Source organism: Neofelis nebulosa, chromosome 16 (assembly GCF_028018385.1).
Source record: "Neofelis nebulosa isolate mNeoNeb1 chromosome 16, mNeoNeb1.pri, whole genome shotgun sequence".
NCBI classification, from domain to species: Eukaryota; Metazoa; Chordata; class Mammalia; order Carnivora; family Felidae; genus Neofelis; species Neofelis nebulosa.
In genome coordinates, this window is record NC_080797.1 from 59,249,807 (window position 1) to 59,262,174 (window position 12,368).

General features: G+C 40.5%; 1 protein-coding gene across 2 annotated transcripts in view; it reads left to right on the plus strand.

Moving 5' to 3' along the window:
- The first annotated feature begins 736 nt into the window (after nt 1–736).
- UTP6 (UTP6 small subunit processome component) overlaps nt 737–12,368 on the plus strand; it is a 31,861-nt gene continuing 20,229 nt past the window's right edge. The window contains exons 1-7 of one of the 2 annotated variants that reach the window (XM_058703158.1): nt 737–1,001; nt 2,913–2,997; nt 6,481–6,522; nt 6,970–7,062; nt 8,162–8,209; nt 8,651–8,714; nt 11,180–11,298. In XM_058703158.1, coding sequence (XP_058559141.1) covers nt 910–1,001; nt 2,913–2,997; nt 6,481–6,522; nt 6,970–7,062; nt 8,162–8,209; nt 8,651–8,714; nt 11,180–11,298 — 543 coding nt within the window. In that variant the 5' untranslated portion in view covers nt 737–909. The remainder of the gene's footprint in view (nt 1,002–2,912; nt 2,998–6,480; nt 6,523–6,969; nt 7,063–8,161; nt 8,210–8,650; nt 8,715–11,179; nt 11,299–12,368) is intronic. The other variant, XM_058703159.1, reaches the window with a different exon arrangement.

Sequence of the window (12,368 nt, forward strand, 5' to 3'; positions counted from 1 at the left end):
CCAGAACTTAAAAAGAACTGATTCATGTAGTTATTATTTTAGGTTTAGCAATTATACCAACAATGTAGCTTCCAAGCTGGGTTGTCTGATGGTTCCCTTAGAAATGCTAACTAACTTCCTTGGGCAATGGTTTAAGGAGGGTCCATACCTTACTGATTTAGTTTCGTAACTCCCAAACTTTTCAATACCAAGCTCCCCTTTTCTAAAAAATATATGTACTTTCTGATACCCACCCAGGGCCATGTGTTTTTGAAAAGATCTTGTCTATAAAGGCAGAATAATTGTTTAAATAATGAAAAGGTCTTCCTATTTTAAAATTAATCAGCCAATTAGAGATTCTAATTGGCAGGTGAAAAACCGGTGTTATCACACTGGTTTACTAACCTAGCCGAAAGCAAAGCTATAGTGTTATGGATATCTGGTCAGTTTCCCTACGCTTTTCATTACTGACTTTTTGAAACGTTTACTATTGGAAAGCGAAGACATGGGACCGTAATAGAATAAAAGGAGACAGTATTCTGCAGAAACGAGCTGCACTCCTTTCAGGTAACCCCTCTAGACACTGGGAGGCGCTCTCTCGAACCCCCGCCCACGTTTAGCCCAGGGCGCGTCTAGCCCCGCCCCCACTCTGGCCCCGCCCCTCCACTCCAGTTCACTTGAATCCTCCCGAGCCGGAGGGGTGCTCCGCGGAAGCCCCACAGTCGGCCTCGGAGAGGTGACAGCCGCCGCAAGGGCCGGAGGGCGGTCTCCGACGGCGGAGGCGGCGGAAGCGGAAAAGGCGGGACCTAGGGCGCACGTTACGTCAGCACGTGCGAACGCTAGGGCTAGGTCTCCGGAATAGATGGTGGCCGCTTCGTGCGCGTGTTGGCGGTCGAGAGCTTCGCCGGTGGGCTGTAGAGTTGTGACCTCATGGCGGAGATAATTCAGGAACGCATAGAAGATCGACTCCCCGAATTGGAACAGCTGGAGCGTATTGGATTGTTCAGTCATGCGGAGATTAAGTGAGAAAGAGCTGAGGAAGTGGAAGAGCTGGGGCGGGCTGAAGGGAGGGGGGAGCCTGGGGGGGCAGGAATGCCGGAGCACCTAGTTGTGTTTATTTTTTGTAACATGGCAGAAGCCCATTTTCAGATTTTGTTGACTCCCAGAATTTCTCATTCGTTGCACGGTGGTCTGTTTGTACTGCTCTAGAGATGCAAACTGCAGTGGATGCCAAGAGATAAATCTTTCTAGTAAGACTTGAAGATGGTGACCATTTAATTCAATTTTGTATTCTACCCCAGGGTTTAGCCAACAACGTCCGGCACGAGGTTGGCATTCAGGAATTTGTTACAATTAAGCCTAATATTTTTTAGTGGTTTTCTGTGACTGTTGCTGCATTTTACAATGGCTGGGAATGTAGTAATGTGACTATGGGGGCCTTAAAGTAAACCTTTGTTAGTGAAATGCAGCATAGTGTGGACTCAAAAAAATTTTCTTTAATGTTTATTTTTGAGAGAGTAGGGGGAAGTGCAGAGAGAGAGTGGAAGAGGATCCCAAGAGGTTCTGATGCCAGACTCTAACCCAAGAACCGTGAGATTATGACCTGGGCCAAAATCAAGAGTCCATTGCTTAACTGAGCCACCCAGGTGTTCCAGCAGTGTGGACTCTCAGTGCGTGTTCAGTCAATGTTACTATTACCATTAACTAGAGACAGTAATTGACCTCGTACATCTTGCATTAAATTCTCTTAATATACACATGTTAGGTTTTCTCTTTAGCTAAATACAGTCAATCCTTTCCCATGAGTCCTTTGTACTGTTAATAAACCTTTCTAGATAGAGACAGTAGAGACAATCTAGGTGTTTTGTTTTGTTTTTTTTCTAGTTTGAGTGTTGGAAAACTCAGAAGTAAGGAATTTAGAAAAGATACTTGGTTATTATTAAAACCCAAGTGACCAGAATTTGGAGGGAAAGAAATCTTTACTAATATCACATACAAATAATGTAAAGTACTTAACATTATTTGCTTTGCTGGTGGGAATGTCAATGGTCCTGGCAGCTGACTAAGATGATTTTCGTGAAAATTTTATTTTTGGGACAGAGAGAGACAGAGCATGAACGGGGGAGGGGCAGAGAGAGAGGGAGACACAGAATCGGAAACAGGCTCCAGGCTCCGAGCCATCAGCCCAGAGCCTGACGCGGGGCTCGAACTCACGGAGCGCGAGATCGTGACCTGGCTGAAGTCGGACGCTCAACCGACTGCGCCACCCAGGTGCCCCTGAAAATTTTAAAATACTGGGCGCCTGGGTGGCTTGCTTGAGCATCCGACTTCAGCTCAGGTAATGATCTCACGGTTTGTGAGTTCAAGTCCCGTGTCAGACTGTGCTAACGGCTCAGAGTCAGGAGACTGCTTCGGATTCTGTGTCTCCCTCTCTGCCCCTCCCCTGCTCACACTCTGTCTCTCTCTTTCATAAATAAACATTTAAAAAAAAATCCTGATGCACACACCCTAAGCACACAGAAGTAATCAGGTAAGAGAAAACTTGCTTATGAAGGATAATTTGGGAATTTCAGGTTTTGGAAATGTTTTAATATATATATTATGTTTTAAATATATTAAAATAAACTTAAAACTCCAAAATTATTTAACTTATGCTTTTTTCAACTGTTATATCTTTTTTTTAAAAACAATTTTTTTTAATGTTTATTTATTTTTGAGACAGAGAGAGACAGAGCATGAATGGGGGAGGGTCAGAGAGAGGGAAACACAGAATCTGAAACGGGCTCCAGGCTCTGAGCTGTCAGCACAGAGCCCGACGCGGGGCTCGAACCCATGGACCGCGAGATCATGACCTGAGCCGAAGTCGGCCCCCTAACCGACTGCGCCACCCAGGCGCCCCTCAACTGTTATATCTTAAATGGCTTTCTCCTCAGGGCTATCATTAAGAAGGCTTCAGATCTGGAATACAAAATACAGCGAAGAGCTCTTTTTAAGGAAGATTTCATCAATTATGTTCAAGTAAGTGGATAAGTTCACTACGTTTTAATCCCCTCACAAATTTTAAATCAATTCTAGAATGGTGAGCTTGATTCAGTGTTTTTTGCAAAATTCTAGAGTTGATGATTAAACGGGTAGTTTTTGAACAGGAATAGAAGTGGCCTGGGAATAACGTTGCCCCACTAAGGCTTTAGTCCTTGGCAAACTGAAATTTTATTTTTTCCTTCTATGGAGTTAGTAGACCAGATACTGCCAAAGATACTGTGTATTAGGATTTAAGCAAGAGAATTGACATACTATTTCTTGTGGGGAGAAATAAAGGAGAGAGAGTTTGACGATGGTAGATGGTTGGAAAGTTAATATTTATGTGTCTGTAAGTCTGCTACCTTAGAGGGATACTGCAGATTCTTCAGTACTATAAGTGAATGGGAGATTTGAGTGAATCTAAAGTTTACATGCTAGACCAATTTTCAGGTGGAGGAGAATAGCTAATATGTTAGATAACAAGATCTGGACCCAGTGGTAAGACGTAATATTATAAGACTGGAGGTTTTCTGAGTTTAGATTGGAAAAACAACAACAGGTGAACAAATGAGACCTGGCTACGAATCTTGTACTTGGAAGAGGTTTGGGAGCTCATGGTGGATTGCTATGTGTCAACTATACTTCAGGAATGAACTTGGAAAAGGACAAAAGAAAAAAAATAATGGACCATATTAACAAAAGTAGAGTGATGAGTAAGTTAGCTGAGCAAAGAACACTGCAAACAGTAGCCATTCAGAAGATGTTAGTTTGAAAACAGGTGTTTTGCACTTAACAGACAGTGTCTGGAGCATTGTATGAGGCTCGAGACTGCATTTTAAGAAGGACTTGGAAAGGTTAGTTAAAAGGCAGCCAGGATGGAAACCTTGTTCTAGGAGGAATCATTGAAAGAATACAAATAGACACATTTAACCTTAAGGAGACCTGAGAAGTGGCAGATAATTCCACTCTTCAAATATTTGAAGAGGTACCTGTGGATTAGGTTGATTAATTTTAGAGGCCATAACTGAAATAAGTAAATTAAACACACACACACTCCCACACGTACATACTTTCACTCACATCCCCGCCCTGTGCACACAACTGTCACAACCATATAAACTTACTATAAGACGTAAGTGGCATTTTAAATCAGTGAGGTTCTGGTTGTCCGCATTGAGGAAATAAAATTAGACCCCTCTCATATAATAAGCAAAGTGAAAATCCTTCTGAATGGAAAAGGTAAATTTGGGGAAAACTTTGTATCTCTACAAGAAATATGAAAGAATGACTTTGAGTAGGAGAGGTTTTCTTAAATGAGACTATGAAAGCACAATGACAAGAAGATTGATTTGGCCATGTTTAAAATAAACATTTCTGTGCAAAAAAGGTGCCACAATGTAAAAAGACAAGCCACAAAATGGAGAAAATAATTTCGGTACATAAATAGATGTGTATACACACACACACACACATATATAGACACTTTTTTTTTTTTTTAAGTTTATTTATTTTGAGAGAGAGTGAGAGCAAGTAGGGTAGGGGCAGAGAGGGAGGGGGGAGAGAGAATCCAGAGAGGGAGGGGGGAGAGAGAATCTGCACTGACAGTGCAGAGCCCAATGCGAGGCTCAATCTCACAAACCAAGAGATCATGACCTGAGCTGAAATCAAGAGTTGGACGCTTAACCGACTGAGCTACCCAGGTGCCCCGCAGCACATATATTTTGAATCTAGAATATCTAAAGAACTACAGATTCAGAAGAAAATGACAACTATGAAGGATAAAAACAACAAAAATATGAACATGCAATTCACAAAGGGGAAACACCATTCACTGATCAACTTATGAAAAGAATGTTAGCCTTATTAATTTTTTTTTAACGTTTATTTATTTTTTGAGAGACCGAGACAGAGCATGAGCAGGGGAGGGGCAGAGAGAGAAGGAGACACAGAATCCGAAACAGGCTCCAGGCTCCGAGCTGTCAGCACAGAGCCCGATATAGGGCTTGAACTCAGAAACCACGAGATCATGACCTGAGCCAAAGTTGAACACTTAACTGACTGAGCCACCCAGGCACCTGCTCATGCTCTCGTGTTCTCTCTCTCTCTCTCTCTCTCAAAAATAAATAAATATTAAAACACACACACACACACACACAAAAGCATTCAAGAAAGCATTATAATAAAGTCCAAAGTTTTGCTTCAGAATGATAAATAGTCAAGATAGTAATTTTTTCTGGGGAGGGAAAAGAGTGGAATTAGACACGACACATAGGGAACTTCACCTTTACTTGAAATGTTTTATTTGTAAAGACTTTGAAGCAAGTTTAATAAAATGTAGGCTTTGATGTAGCTGTGTAATAGCTGCTTGGGTGTTCTGTGTGCTTGAATATTTCATAAAGCACTTGTAAAATGAAGCATAGAATCTTGTGAAGCCTTAAGTTTTGTGTCTCTAACAGTCTTCAAACTGAGGCTTAGAGAGGAATTGAATTGTAGTGGTTTTTAGAGAACCTTAAGAGGTTTTAAGTGGTCCTTCAGAGGGTAGGGTAGAGAGAACCAATTAGGCACAACTGTGTCTTTCATTTGCTTATGTTAAGCTAACATTTTTGCATGGTTAATTTACTCAAAGTTGGAACATGCTGTTGTAGACTAGAAAGTCTGATATTATGAACCTTATGTCTTTTTTTTTAAGTTTTTCTTTTCTTTTTTTTAAAGTTTGTTTATTTAAATAATGTTTATTCCCAACGTGGGGCTTGAACTCATGACCCTGAGATCAAGAGTTGTGTGCTCTTCCGACTAAACCAGCCAGGAGCCCCAAATCTTAGAAATACTATGATTTTAGAAACATACTTTCTTTGCATCTAAGATGTTTATATGCTTGCTAACATATGGATTTATGAGTTTTGTAGATGTAAGGTGAATTATCACTGACTTTTAACAGACATTTACTACAACTTATGCTTGATAGCATATTATCTTCTTTTATAGTCTTTTTTAAAAAAATTTTTTTTTTTCAACTTTTTTTTTTTTTTTTAATTTATTTTTGGGACAGAGAGAGACATAGCACGAACGGGGGAGGGGCAGAGAGAGAGGGAGACACAGAATAGGAAACAGGCTCCAGGCTCCGAGCCATCAGCCCAGAGCCTGACGCGGGGCTCGAACTCACGGACCGCGAGATCGTGACCTGGCTGAAGTCGGACGCTTAACCGACGGCGCCACCCAGGCGCCCCTAAAAAAATTTTTTTTAAAGTAAGCTCTGTGCCCAGCGTGGGGCTTGAAGTCATGACCCAAAGATCAAGAGTTGCATGCTTTACCGGCTGAGCCGGCAAGCTGCCCCAATCTTGTTTTATATTCTTGATTTTTATTTACTTTATGATTTTAACTAAATGCAGTTCCCGTTATAAATTAAGGTTTATAAATTAAAAGGTTATAATTTAAAAGGTTATAAATTTTTTTTTTCTCTTATATGTTTTTCTTCCATAGTATGAAATTAATCTTTTGGAGTTGATTCAGAGAAGAAGAACTGTAAGTAGATATTCTGGAAATTGGAAAAAATTTAGATTAGGTAGTGTGGCTCTATAGCTAGAACTTGGGTTTGGGAAGCAGTTGGCACTGATAAATTGTGTGGTGCTGTGTTCATAATGGATGTTTGTAATCATTTGTTTTCTTTATCAGCACCTTTTTAAAAATACTTACTTATCTAGAGAGAGTGCACGCAAGTGGGAAAGGGCAGAGAGAGAGGGAAAGAGAATCTAAGGAGGCTCCGCACTGTCAGCACAGAGCCTGATGCGAAGCTTGATTTCAACCAACCGTTAGATGATGACCTGAGCGGAAATCGAGAGTCAGACGCCCAATTGACTGAGCCATCTAGGCACCCCTATCAGTACAGTTTAAGATCAAGTAGGAATGTTGTTATGGATAAATGTGATTAAATTGAGGCTTTTTTTTTTTTTTTTTAATGTCACCTTTAAGCGCATCGGGTATTCATTTAAGAAGGATGAGATTGAGAATTCTATTGTACACCGGGTACAAGGTGTCTTCCGGCGTGCTTCAGCAAAATGGAAAGTAAGTGATCAGAGCATCTTTAATTGTAAGAGATGTGAAGATACGTATTATATGTATTATGTTTCAGTATTCAAATGTGTTGTTTATTCTTGGGTGTCTCAATATTTAACCTAATAATGGTATTATTTGAAACCACTTATCAAACCGTGAAGAAAATTGATCTCATTACCTTATAGTTCTTCTTTGAGGATGGTACTGAAAAAGGTGGATTTGATACATGGTTAAGGATTAGAAATTTGGGATGTATGGATAAATCTCTAAGTGAAGAACACTGAAGACTTGGAGGTGGAAGATAAATGGTTAGAGTAGGGGCAGCACCTTACTAACTTGATGTTCTTCAAGTTGGGCTCTGGGACTGGGAGTACTTTAGATCCTGAGAATGACAAATTTGGGGTTGCTACCCCTGATTGAGACCATTTAAGAACTGCATTGAGCAAGGGGCGCCTAGATGGCTCTGTCTGTTAAGCATAATTCAGGTTATAATCTTGCGGTTTGTGAGTTTGAGCCCATGTCAGGCTGTGTGCTGATAGCATGGAGCCTGCTTTGAATTCACATTCTCTCTTTCTCTCTCTCCGCCCTTCCCCTGTTCTTCTCTCTCAAAAATAAATTTAATAAAATATTTTTAAAAAGAAAACAAAGGGCGCCTAGGTGGCTCAGTTGGTTAAATGTTTGACTTCAGCTCAGGTCATGATCTTGCGGTTCGTGAGTTCGAGCCTCACATCAGGCTCTCTGCTATCAGCATGGAGCCTGCTTTGGATCCTCTGTCTCCCGGCCCCCTCCGCCGCTGCCCCTCCCCCTCTCCCCCCACCATTAAATATAAATACACATTAAAGAAATGAAAACAAAACTGCATTGAGCAAATTGGATAGACAACAAATTTTGTCTTGGAGCATGGTAGGTGAGAACGGGTGGCCAGATGGAGTTAACACATTTAAGAGATCTAAGACCTCAGTGAGTAACAGCCTAATAGGCTGAGCAATGTGTAACACATTGGCTTTCCTGAAATCTCCCTCTCTTTCTAAAAAAAGTTAATTAGTGCAAAAGTGTATTATGTATTAAGTTCAAATTCGAGCAGCTTACTACATTGCTTTTCTTGCAGGATGATGTTCAACTTTGGCTATCCTATATAGTCTTTTGTAAGAAATGGGTGAGTATTGCGCAGTTGTGTCTTGCTTCCTTGTTCTTTTAGTAAGTCTGCCTTTTAAGCTCTGTGCTTGAGTACTGAACTCCATGTTTGCTCCAAAGTTGTGGGGTTAGTAAATCGGAAAAGACTCCAAGAAGGCTGAACTTCAGTGTAACAACATTTGCATATCTGAAGACTATATAAATGGTTTCTAAGTCAGAAGATGATCTTTGTTGTGTGTATTTATTTAGTAAAGTTAGATTTGTTTAGATACTTAGAATGTTTGCATGTAGTGGTTTAGGTAGAAAAAACTGTGAGTGTGTCTAGATTTGTTTCTATGTCCCTACAAGAGCATATCTTGCCCCATTGGATTTTGAGTTGGTAAGGAAACAGTACAGATCACTTAGAGATGACTAATAATGAGTTCAGCGTATAGGAAGTAGAATTGCTTTTTCTCTCTTACAGGCCACCAAAGCTCAACTTAGCAAGGTATTTTCTGCCATGTTGGCCATTCATTCAAACAAGCCAGGTATGGTGAGATCCTTGTCAGTTCTTCTACCTTTTGTGTAGACTCAAGCTATTTTGGCATTTATTTTGCTTCATAAACTTAAAAGAAATTAGTTTGAGAACTTGAGCATAGGTACTAGGCCTCAGCAGTTGTGGTTTCTGAATAGCTGCCTCTTAGTTCATCTCTGTATATTCTGTATCATTTATTGTGTTGAGTATTGTATCTGTGGGCAAGAAGGACTAAATTTCTTTTTTATTTACTTATTTATTTACTTACTATTTATTTATTTTAAAAAGTATTTTATTCATTTATTTTTAAAGTATGTTTTACTTTATTTTATTGTTATTTTTAAAAATATGCTCTGTGTAGGGCGTCTGGTTGGCTCAGTACGTTAAACCTCCGACCTCGACCCAGGTCATGATCTCATGGTTTGTGAGTTCAAGCCCCATATCGATCTCTGCTGTCAAGTGTGTAGCCTTTTTGGGATCCTCTGTCTCCCTGTGTCTGCCCCTCTCCCACTTTCTCTCAAAAATAAACATTAGGGGCGCCTGGGTGGCTCGGTCGGTTAAGCATCTGACTTCGGCTCAGGTCATGATCTCGTGGTCCGTGAGTTCGAGCCCCGCGTCTGGCTCTGTGGTCTGTGTCTCCCTCTCTCTCTGCCCCTCCCCTGTTCATTCTCTGTCTCTCTCTGTCTCAAAAATAAATAAACGTTAAAAAAATAATAATAAATAAACATTAAAAGTTTAAAAAAAAGTTCTGCATGCAACATGAGACTTGAACTCAAGACCCAGAGATCAAGAGTCACCTGCTCTACTGACTGAGCCAGCCTGGCATGCCACTAAGTTTCTTTTTAGATGATGATAAAAGAAACTCTTTGGTCCTTTGAGAGGCATTCTATTTGGATGTATTCACATTTAAGGGGCACTTAGAGGGGAAAACTTAAAAACTTAAAGGGGAAAATGTTAACTCAGATTTTGCAAGAGTGCCTGGCACATATTAGGTACTCATGTTTTGTAAGAGAAAGACTTCTCTTGTGAATACTGTGTGAAATAGCACATGATTTTATAGGGGAGGTACTCCAGTGCCTATTCTCAAGTATTAGGCTCAACCAGGTTCACGCTACACAGGCTAAGATAGGCCACATTTGGCACCAGTTAATTCACCAGAGGATACAGCATTAGGTGAGAGTCTTTAGTAGAGTACTCTTAGCAATTTGGAGGCCAGTCCTTGGTCCCCAAGATGACAGTTCAGGTGTGAGGGAATGAGACCATGTGAATGGGTGGAGGAACAGCTCTGATTTAGAAGTCCTGTGGATGGGCACAGCTTCCAGGGATCCTAGAAAGGACTGTGCTCAATTTCAGGAGTCACATGCTCAGGAAAGCCCAAAGCAGTCGCGCGCTCTCATTAATAACCCTTCTAGTCCAGACGTGGTTACTAACCATGAGTCATTTTTACCGAAGGCAGTCTTGTCTGGTAACATAGCTGACTTTTATTAAGTTTCTAGGGAAATAGCTGGAATGTTAACTCGACGTTGATTTCCTGTGTAGAAAGACAAAGGTTTTTGTTTTTAAAGCCTTTATTCCCGACAGGTGTGATAAAAATTTTATTTTTAATGTTGAGCCATTCAAAAGAAATTATAAGCTACTTAAATAAAGAAAAAGAGTGAAATATTTTTTTTTTTTTTTTAAATTTTTTTCAACGTTTTTTATTTATTTTTGGGACAGAGAGAGACAGAGCATGAACGGGGGAGGGGCAGAGAGAGAGGGAGACACAGAATCGGAAACAGGCTCCAGGCTCCGAGCCATCAGCCCAGAGCCTGACACGGGGCTCGAACTCACAGACCGCGAGATCGTGACCTGACTGAAGTCGGATGCTTAACCGACTGCGCCACCCAGGCGCCCCAAGAGTGAAATATTTTTATTTCATGGATTCTAAGATGCACAATTTCTTCCAGTATTTTTGTAGTTCTAAAGTTTATATGTGACTTATAGTGATGTTGATCTTAGATTGAATGAGACACATACGTACCCACAGATGTTATCATTTACCTCTTCGCTTCAGAATATTCTAATTTTTATTTATTTATTTTTATTTTATTTAAAGTTTATTTTCAGAGAGAGTACACATAAGCATGCGGGAGGGGCAGAGAGACAGGGAGAGAAAGAATCCCAAGCAGGCTCTGTGCTATCAGCTCAGAGCCTGACACGGGGCTTGAACCCATGGACTGTGAGATCATGACCTGTGCTGAAATCAATACTCGGATACTTAACACACTGAGCCACCCAGGTGCCCCAGAATACTCTAATTTTAGGTAAAGCAGCAATACTTTACAAATAACCATTGAAATTCCCTCTCTCCATCCCTTTCCTCTTTTGGGAAGATTAAAAATAATTCTTTGAGTATTAAAATTGGAGCATTGATCTTTTTTTTTTAGTCTGACTTGATTGATTTATTGAAATGAAGTCTGATGTTTTTTATTTATATAGCTTTGTGGATTATGGCAGCCAAATGGGAAATGGAAGATCGCTTATCTTCAGAAAGTGCAAGACAACTATTTCTTCGAGCTCTGCGCTTTCATCCAGAGTGCCCAAAACTTTATCAAGAAGTGAGTTGTGTACCTGTAAGGTGAAAGAGTGATGTCTCAGTTTTGGTCCTCTGTAGACTTACATTCTTGATTAAGTTAAAAAGACTTGCATTTGTGGAGGCTAGGGATAAGTAGAGGAGCTGCTGAAAAAGGAGAGTGGCGAAGCTGTTTCTTGGCCAGTATTAGGTGTTGACCGTATGCATCTTCCAGGTTGTTAGAGATTAGAACTCTTACTGCCCATTATGGTTGGGAGGGGTGGGGAACTGGACCCTACCTATTTTCGTTGTGGGGCCAGGGTTCAGCCATCTTTATACCTTTGTTGTTTTTTCCCTTGCATCTACCTTCCCTACTTCTTATCTTCTTTCTCTCCTTCCTTTCTCTCTCTTTTTCCATCTTCTTCTTTTGGCTTCTCTTCATTTTTCCCCACTTATTCTTATTGTCTCTTTTTTCTTGAGATACATCCCTCCTTCCCCTCTTGCTGGACTTAACGCCTCAGAGGGAGGCACTAGAACAGTGATGGCCAGACTTTCAATTAAGAAAAAAGCAAGTGCTAAAAATGGTGTATTATTAGAAGCTGCCCTTTTTTGAGGTATTTGTCAGGATAAGGGAGAAACTACTGTCTTCAATTGAAGATGAAGCCTTATTTGATGGAAAAAGATGTGGGTCTTTTTTTTTTTTTTTTAATTTTAATTTTTTTTTTTTTTTATGTTTATTTTTGAGAGAGATACAGAGCGCTAGCAGGAGAGGGGTAGAGAGAAAGGGAGACACAGAATCTGAAGCAGGCTCCAGGCTCTGAGCTGTCAGCACAGAACCCAACGCAGGGCTCGAACTCACGAACCACTAGATCATGACCTGAGCCAAAGTCAGATGCTTAACTGACTGAGCCACCCAGGCACCCCGATTTGGGTCTTTATGCTTGTAGGTTCTGTAGCTGTCCTAACTAGTGATTTTTGGTCTTGTAGTTCTTTAATGATGTTTTATATTGCAGCTCAGCATTTCTTCCCTTGTTTTCATATTCTTTTTGATATCCCTTTGCTACCTGTAGTATTTTGATTGAGAAACAATAAGTATCACTCCTCCCTGCCGTTATA